Source organism: Hipposideros armiger, unplaced genomic scaffold (assembly GCF_001890085.2).
Source record: "Hipposideros armiger isolate ML-2016 unplaced genomic scaffold, ASM189008v1 scaffold_204, whole genome shotgun sequence".
In the NCBI taxonomy this organism is placed as follows: Eukaryota; Metazoa; Chordata; class Mammalia; order Chiroptera; family Hipposideridae; genus Hipposideros; species Hipposideros armiger.
This window is the reverse complement of record NW_017731554.1, coordinates 2,549,035-2,557,580: the sequence shown is the minus strand read 5'-3', so window position 1 is coordinate 2,557,580 and position 8,546 is coordinate 2,549,035. Positions and strand designations below refer to the sequence as shown.

Here is an 8,546-nt window from a genome sequence, read left to right as displayed (position 1 = left end):
CTGAAATAATTTCTTAATCTTTCTTCTGTTTTCTCACATTAACAAGTTCCTTGGCAGTAACATATGTTTAGAATTTCTATTGCATTTATCTTCAGAGACATCATCATAAATATACACAAAAGGACTCACATCTACCCACAAAGGTCCCAAACGTGTCCTGCTTCCTAAACTGCTCTTTTTGTCCCCAGGCTTTTCTGCCAGTTTGTGCCCCTCAATCTTTCTTAGAAAATACATTCATCTTGCTGCTCAACTGCTTAAATGTCTTCAAAAACTCCCTCTTCCTAGCACGCCAGATATGAATTCCTAATGCACAGCTCTTAAAGCCTCTCCCAAATCACCTAGGCTTAGGTTAGCAGGCCCCACACTGTCTCACAGATTTACAAGGCTCATTTTCACCTCCATGCCTTCATGACCGTCCCTCTGATAGGATGTCCCACACTTCTGTTACTCAAATCTCCACTATACCTAGTTCAAGTTCTACTTCCTTGTGAAACTTCTCTGACCACTCCTGATTTTGTTCAAATCAAGACAGATCTGATCATAACCGGTCTTGAACACTCATCTTCCAGATATCCCATGGTTCATTCCTGCTCTGCTTTCAGGTGTCTGTTCAAATACCATGTTAGCTGTTTGGCCTTCTCTGACCACTCTATTTAAAATGACAACACCCTCTTAGTCCCGCACTCCCAAACCTATTTGCCTGCTTTATTTTTATGTTTCTTCCTAACATTCATCACCATCTTGTATATTCTATAGTTACTTGTTTATTTGCTTATTGTCAGTGTCCCCCTGCCCTGAATGTAAGCTCCATGAGGGCAGGGAATTTTGTGTTTGTTCTGTTACTGGTTTATCTCCAGAGCCAGGAATATTTCCTGGCACATAGTAAATTCTCAATAAATATTGGCTGAATAAATAAATGAATCTTCCTCTCTTTGAAATTCAAAGGCCAGGGCCGGCCGAGTGGCGCGTCTGGGACGCCAGAGGACCCCAGTTCGGATCCCACATATGAGGGCCAGTGACACTGCCCTCTACAGCTAAGATGCTGAACAACAGCTCAACCTGGAGCTGGGCTGCCGAGAGTCGCCAGCAACGGTGTAGGCTGCAGCCCCTGTGGCAGTGGGTTGCCATGGGCTGCCATGTGTAGCCAGCAGCCAGCGTGAGCGGCCAGCAGCTGCAGTGAGCAGCCATCCAGAAGCCGGCGACTGATCTTCCTCGCCCGGGAAGAGCGCAATGATGGTGCCAACTTGGGCCAGTGAAGCAACATCCTCCATAACTAGACTGAAGAACAAAGGGACAGCAACTTGTCTGTTCCCCTTCCCCCAATTCCCCAGCACTGTTCCCATCCACCAATTCCGCAATAAAAATCTTTAAAAATAATAATAAATAAAATAAAATAAAATTCAAAGGCCATAGCATGCGCTATATCATTTAGCACTGAGTTGATTTAGGAATATGAATCTTGGTCTCTCTCACTGTATTTCCAAAACAAATACATATAATTGCTGATATCTTTCTATATTTTCCTCTCCTTCATTAATGCATTCTTTCATTAAACGTTCATTAAAAGTGTGTTGAGCACCTATTATATGTTACTAAATGCCAGGTCCTATTCTTTTAGCAAAAACTTCAAGAACTCAGTTACACATAAATACACACATACACAAGAAACAAGACTGAAAGAATAGTAAAAGGCGACTAGTAAAACTGAGAATGCCATACTAATTATGTGGGGACCGTGTGACAGACTGAGTGGATAGAAAAAGGAAAAAAGAGACAGAATGGTGAGAGACTAGAGTAAGATGTCACCAAAGTAATCACCAGACACTAGTGCTTAATATAAACTGTATGAAAGCAGATATGCAAATATATTTATTCAACATTAATTTTTAAAATTCACATTTCAAATGTTTCTGCCAGCTATCCTGCAGGTAAAAATTAAATTGAGACTAGCGACATCTGGTGGATATTTTGGAAGTGATCCTTGAGTTTCTCTACTCTGAAAACACTGTAAATGACCCTATGCCTCTGGACTGCCATTCATAATGTGTCAGGGCTTCACATTCCTAATTACACTATCATGAAATCAGGGTCTCCAGGGTCTCATTGCCAGAGGTAGCCATATTCCTACTAAGAACCCTTCTATCTCCCAACTAATGTCTCTCTACCTTCTGAAGGATGTATACAAAATCTAACACCACAATTCTTTTTAAAGTTACTTATTACTTAAAACATTCACATCCTTTGATGTAGGGATTTCACTTCTGGGACTCTACCCTAAGAAAAAGTGCCTTAAATGAGGAAATCAATTAATTATTTACAATGGGGAGACTGAATCCTAAAAGTCCAATAATAGAGGAAAGATCAAAATAATTACAGACATTATAATGTTTATCAAACATTTGTACCCATATTAAAACAAACATTTTAACAATTTCGTATTAACAAGCATTAATTTAAGAAAGCAAAAGTGAAAAAGTGTGTCCATATGACCTCAAATATGTAAATAATATACATAGAAAAAAGACTAGAAGAAAACATTCTAAAATATTAACAGTGATTGCTTCTGGATGAGAGAATTATGGGGGTTTTTTTTTAATCATGGTTTGCAATATTTCTCAAATGCCCTACAATTATTAATATGAATTGTTTCTATAAAAACATTATTTAAATCTTTTAAAAAAGATGTATGTTCTGATTAATTGCTAGAATTTTTCAACCTCTGCCTGGTTTTAATTCCTGATAAAGGTAATGAATCATGAGAGCTAGAATTTCCACGAGAAGGGGAAGCAAGAAAAAAAGCAAATATACAATTTTGTTTCAGGATCTGAGTCCTTATGGAAAAATCCCCCAACTGCAGAACTGTACTGAAAAGCCATTAATGTCACCACACTCCTCTAAATAGTACACCAGAAACTTACAGAGGGCTCTGTTGGCAGCAGGGAGTTACAAATTCTCATAACCACTTGAGTCCCCATCTTCAGAGTCCCTAGAAGAGCCAGATCAGGGTCACCTTGAAATGGGAAAAGGAAAAAATGTGCAAAAATACAGGACAGGAAAAAAACTCCAAAAGCTAAACCAATCTAGTGAGGTCGGGCCCCTGCCTCAAACCTACCAACTTAAGTCATCTAGAAGTATCAGAAATGAGACGCTAGTTAGTAGGAATTCCAACCCAAGATATAATCACAACAAGGCTATCCAGTGGCATTTTCAAAACTGGTCACTTAGGTTTTAATAAAGAGTAATGCTTCCCTATCATTAGTTAAGCAAGGATGTGTTTTCCCTCCTCCCTACATTTATCAGTCTAAGACCATAGGAAGGATTCTGAAGACAATCAGGAGAAATACGGGGAGCTCTTCGTTTGGAACGCACTTCCTTTTATCCTCAGAAATTCAGTTTTAACCTGTAAAGGCAGCATTTATCCCAAGGCAGAAATTTTTATATAGACTTTAAGTTTACAAAGTGCTATCACCTACATCATCTTATTTGACCGTCATAGAACTCTTGAACTAGAGTTCATTTTATTATCCCCAGCTAATAGGAAATAGAGTAGGGAGTTGCTCTGCCAAATAGTGATGGAGGCAGTTTTCTAGCCACCTCTTCTTAATCCACTTGCGCTAGGTCTGTGCCAGAGAACAGGTCGGGAAAATAGTGACAATGACTGCCATGATACAACATTTGACTACAATGTGCTGTTCCAAGTGCTTAAAATTCTCACACTCTGTTGATACTATTATTACCAACTTTTTTGTGTGCTGTGATTCCACTTTCAGTACTCTATCCATCTTAACGATTCATCCCTCTCAGGGACAACCGAGGGGCAGTGGTATTTAGGGAGGATGGTGTCCAGGTTGAGAAAGGGAAGTAAGTGCATTACCACTCCTCGCCAAGCTCTGAAAGTCTGAATCAGGAATCGCACACGAAGAACCTGTAAGACTCCAAGCCCGGTCGGAACTTGAAACTTCCGCCTCTTTCTTCCCACCCCACCCTCGCCCCTCCGCGTGTCCCTAGTTCTGATCTGGACGCTCAACTGGTGCTAATAATACTTGCCAGTTACTCGCCGCCTTTCAGCACTTACCTCTTAAATCATCGGTCGGTCTTGGTTCAAAAATCTCTGTCCCCTGCACTTCTGAGCATGGCCTCCTCCTGCTACAGCGTCGCCGCAGCGTTCCCGCTGCCATGGTGACGCGGAGGCCGGCCACGGCCGGACCCGCCTCCAGCTTGCCGGAGTCAGCCCCTGACGACCCTGCCCCCTGCCGCCGCGGACTCCGCCTTTTGCTGATCCAGACCCCGCCCCCCGCCGGTCCGGACCCGCCTCCTAACAGCCCAGACCACAACTCTCGCTGGCCTTGACTCCTCCCCCCATATGTCCTGACCCGGCCTCTTGCTGGCGGGAGCCGGTCCAGCCTCGTGCCGGCCTGGACCCCGCCTCCTGACTGCCAGGGCCGCGTCCCTTGCCTGTACAGAGGTGCCTCTTACCGGTCTGGAACCCGCCCAGGGAGCTCCGGCTTCTGCTGATGGGAACTCGCCTCCAGTCGGCCCAAACCACACCCCCGCTCCGCCCCAGGCAAGGCCTGCAGAGTGAGGCAGGAAAGCCTGCCTCTTCTTGCTGGACTTCCAAACCGTCCTTAGGCTGGGCGAGACCCACTGCAGTAGCGTAGAGCCCACAAATCCCCGCCCCAGAAAACACACCAGACACGGTTCCACGTGCGATTTATTGATCCTAGCCGCTCCGCACCTGTGAGGGCCAACAGTCCCACCCAGGGGAGTTTCCCGGTCACACAGTGCTGTCAGTCAGTATCAGTGACTTAAAAGTCCTTGTAACCGATGGTCTGAGAATGTTTCCTCCATGCCTCAGCCCCTGCCCTCATTAATCTGTTTAGGTCGGGGACCCTTGACCCAGCCACTGAGGAAACGGCCCAAGCCAGGCCTGGGGGCTGTGTACAAAAGCTCAGGATGCTTTTTCTGTGCACCCCTTCTTCAGCTTTGGAGTTTAAGCTATGTAAAAGGGATACCCTTAGAATAAGTTCAACAAGATCAGCTCAAGTGTTTAAGGGGTAACCTGTTCTTTCTGCACTTAAGAGCGGGGGTAAAGGTAGGGGTCACATATCGACCTTCCTGCATACTCAGCCTATCCCTCATTTTGCGCAACTCCATCCACCCCTAGCTAACCCAAATACAACTCCAATTTAATGGCGGCAAATAAGGGATAGGTCTAGGCGAGAGAGCAAGACAGGAGATACACAATTCCAGCGGCTCTTGAATTCTTTAAGCTTAAAATGTGGCTGCCATCGCTGGGTAATAGATTCTCCCACAGGAGAGTGGTGAAATGATGGAAACTGGTCCTTCCACCCCAAGGCTCACACTAGGGTCCTGTTCTTGCTGTCATAGCAGGGTGTGGCCTGGGGGAAGCAAAGTGTGGCATACTCTGTAGCATTTTGTAACTGCAGGTGCTTCACTTCCTGGGCAGAGCGTGCCTGAGTCCGGCTGCACACTTGAATGTCTGCGTAATGTAAGCTGCTGTCCTCCGACCTAAGGCCTTGATTCCTCTCCTGAGACGCAGGCTCCTTTAACACCCGCTCACGCCTGTGTCCTGTTGAGTCACGGCCCTGCGAGAAATGGACAGCATTAACGGAGATTTTTGGCTTGGTTTGGCCCCTCACCTTCAATGCAGGTTCAGTTAGACTGACATCCCTTCACTTTGCTCCTTTGGGGAGCAGAGGAGGATGGGCAGAACAAACAAGTTCTGCAGATGTGAGATGTGTCTGTTCCAGGGTGAAAAAGCCAAGTCCTGGGACCCCATGGCTGAGCAGCCCACAAGAAGGAACAGAGGCCTATCATTACCTTTGAGCCATGCCGCCGCCGCTGCTGCTGCTGCTGCTGCTGCTGCTGCTGCTGCTGCTGCTGCTGCTGCTTCAGTGTCCATCTTGGTTGACTCCCTGAGATGAGGAAATCCAACTTAAATCCATTCTCTCTTCCCTGTCTCTACTGAGACCTACTGAGGTTATCCTCTTCAAATCTCTAGTGAACTATTATGGTGGGCTTCTAACTAATCTCCCTGCCTCTGTTCTCACCTTTTTCACTTCTGCCATTCCCACATCTAAACTCCTTAGCAGGGTATGCAATCTGGCCCTTTCACAATCTGTGCATAATATCTTCCATGCTCATTTTTCACCAGTCTCTAACACAGTTCAACAAACATATGTTGAGAGCTCATTAGACTCTGTGCTACACTATGGGAATAGAAGAATGAGTAGGCTGTTTCTTCTGCCTCGGAGAGCTTACAGTCTACTAGGGAAAACAGCTCAGACTATTACAGTGCAATATGGTAAGTGCTCAACTACACCCAACAATTGGTCACTTTCTATCAAGTCAGTCGCTTCTCTCTCCTTTCTTCCTTTCTTTTTTTCTGCATGAGATAATTCCTCTGCCTAAAAATAGCCTCTCCTCCCTACTCCTCTTCCAACTTGTGAACTCCTTCCATTCTCCCACAGCATGAGCCTGCATCTATTATAGCTCTAGTGGATGGCATTACAATTTCGTATCTACCTCTCAAACTTGATGTTCTGCTCTGTTAGGGCCTACACAGTGTGTCCTTCCTCTTGTGCCTCTCTGCCTCCTTGGGATTCTGCAGTAGCTCACATACAGTATAAGTGCTCAGTAAATCTTTGCTGGATGAATGGATGAATGAACAACCAACCTTGCCACTCCAAGATAATGGAAAGGATAATACTCAGAGTTTCAGAGCGGGTCTTGAACTCAGTAACCTAAAGATTCTCTTTGATGTTCTATCTCCCTTTACCCCTTCCAAGACTACTCTTTTCCACCCTATGCTTTTCCCAAAGATACTGCTTCTATTATCTTCTCTAATTTGCAACACCCCGCCTCATGCCCCCATCCCCACCCCTGTCCCACTCAAGTCCCTCTGCCTTCCCACAATTACCTGTTTTCTTTTTCCTCTGGAAAATTGATGGGCAGCTCCTGTGAAAGGAAAACCAGATCACCCATGTGTAAAAGCCCTGGCCTCTATCTTCCCTCCATCATTTGTTCTGTAGTCTCCTTAACATTCTGGGATGACCTTCCTTCACCTCCCTCTAACATACAGTCACCCCTAAGCCTGCCCCAAAGCATTTATCAAGGGTACCACACCTCTCCCGAAGGGATGGTTCTGGAAGGCAACATGGTACAACTGACATAACCAAACCCAAAATATAGCATCAAGCACTGCATGCCAGGGATGTAGCTGGGTTGAGAGCTATTCTGGGATTGTCTAACAGGCTAATCCCAGCAGAGGGTGAGGGAAACCTGCCAAATAATGGGATATTCCTGGATTCAGAGACCCTCTTGCTTCTGCTTCGGTGCTTTTTGGGGGGTCTCTGCCACTTAGGAGTCTCATTCTGGGAGTCACAGTAGCTGCCACAACCAGGGCTGACTAGTTAGGATTCCTCAAAGCCCTATCCTAACAGGTGACCTCCCTCCCTGCTTCCCTGTCCTTGTTTTTAATTAACAGAGAAAGTGAGAGATGTTTAACCTTTAAAGTCCACAGCACAGGGAGCTCTGAATTTGGTGAATGACTCAGCTACCAGACCTCTTATACTCATTTCTGAGCCCCTGGGGTCCCCAGTGGAGCCAGTGTGACTCTGTAATTGTCAACTGTTTGATGGCCAGAGAAACGACACTTGTCTGAGGAAATAGGCTAAATAGTTTGAGGCTTACTCCATTGCTTTTTCTTGCGAGTACATTTCCAGCTTTCACCAGAGCCAACCCTATTTGTCTGATTTCTGTCTCCCTAAGGAAATTTCCTTGTTTTGCTACTTAAAAAGAGAGAGAGAGAGGAAAACTTCTAAATCATGTCCATTTCACTACTGTGGAAAAATTAGGATTTTTCTACACAAATCTGACAGTTTTGTGTTTTGCTTTGACTTTTGGTTTTAATGCAACTTGCTGAGTTGAAAGCAGTTAGAATCACCATGAGAACTTTACAGGTGGTTCAGAAGAAAAGCTTTGAAATTACCTCTAGGTCTTTCTACTTTCTCTTCTGCCACCTCACCTCTTCCTTTCTTTTACGGCTGCCTAGTCATAGCCTTAACCTAGCCTCTAATTCCTTGCTCCTTGTCACTATTGTCTTCCTACTTACTTTTACTTAAATGGATAAAGAAAACATTAATTCTAAAATAACATAAGACTTGGGTGACCCAATTTTAATGAACGGAGCCTGTTCCCAAGTTGGATATTGCACAATTCCTGGACACAACCCAAATTGAAATGGTAAAATCACCCGGGGTTAGGTTTTTTTTTTAGCTTAGAATTAAGGAAACTAAATGGGCACTCTCCTATATTGGTAGTAGAGTAAAAATTGGTGCAATCTTTCCAGAACACAATTGGCAATAAGTATAAGAAGCCTTAAACATAAATGTGTGTACCCTCTGATGTAGCAATTCTGTATGTAGCCTAAGACATAATCAGACAGGTGCAAATATGGATGCTCGTAGCATTATTTACAATTGCAAAACAAACAAACAAACAAAAAACACAGGAAATATCCTAAA

General features: G+C 44.5%; 2 protein-coding genes across 4 annotated transcripts in view; both read right to left on the bottom strand.

The window, feature by feature from the left end:
• The window catches only part of DIXDC1 (DIX domain containing 1), a 67,408-nt gene extending 63,254 nt beyond the window's left edge, over positions 1-4,154 (bottom strand). Inside the window, exons 1-2 of one of the 2 annotated variants that reach the window (XM_019653636.1) lie at positions 4,076-4,154; positions 2,919-3,010 (exon numbers count right to left, since the gene is read on the bottom strand). In XM_019653636.1, coding sequence (XP_019509181.1) covers positions 2,919-2,975 — 57 coding nt within the window. In that variant the 5' untranslated portion in view covers positions 2,976-3,010; positions 4,076-4,154. The remainder of the gene's footprint in view (positions 1-2,918; positions 3,011-4,075) is intronic. The other variant, XM_019653639.1, reaches the window with a different exon arrangement.
• A 545-nt stretch (positions 4,155-4,699) lies between these two features.
• CUNH11orf52 (chromosome unknown C11orf52 homolog) overlaps positions 4,700-8,546 on the bottom strand; it is a 6,314-nt gene continuing 2,467 nt past the window's right edge. Inside the window, exons 1-4 of one of the 2 annotated variants that reach the window (XM_019653688.1) lie at positions 7,147-8,186; positions 6,941-6,978; positions 5,842-5,936; positions 4,700-5,606 (exon numbers count right to left, since the gene is read on the bottom strand). In XM_019653688.1, coding sequence (XP_019509233.1) covers positions 5,358-5,606; positions 5,842-5,936; positions 6,941-6,978; positions 7,147-7,193 — 429 coding nt within the window. In that variant the 5' untranslated portion in view covers positions 7,194-8,186 and the 3' untranslated portion in view covers positions 4,700-5,357. Of the gene's footprint in view, positions 5,607-5,841; positions 5,937-6,940; positions 6,979-7,146; positions 8,187-8,546 lie in introns of those variants that run through there. The other variant, XM_019653689.1, reaches the window with a different exon arrangement.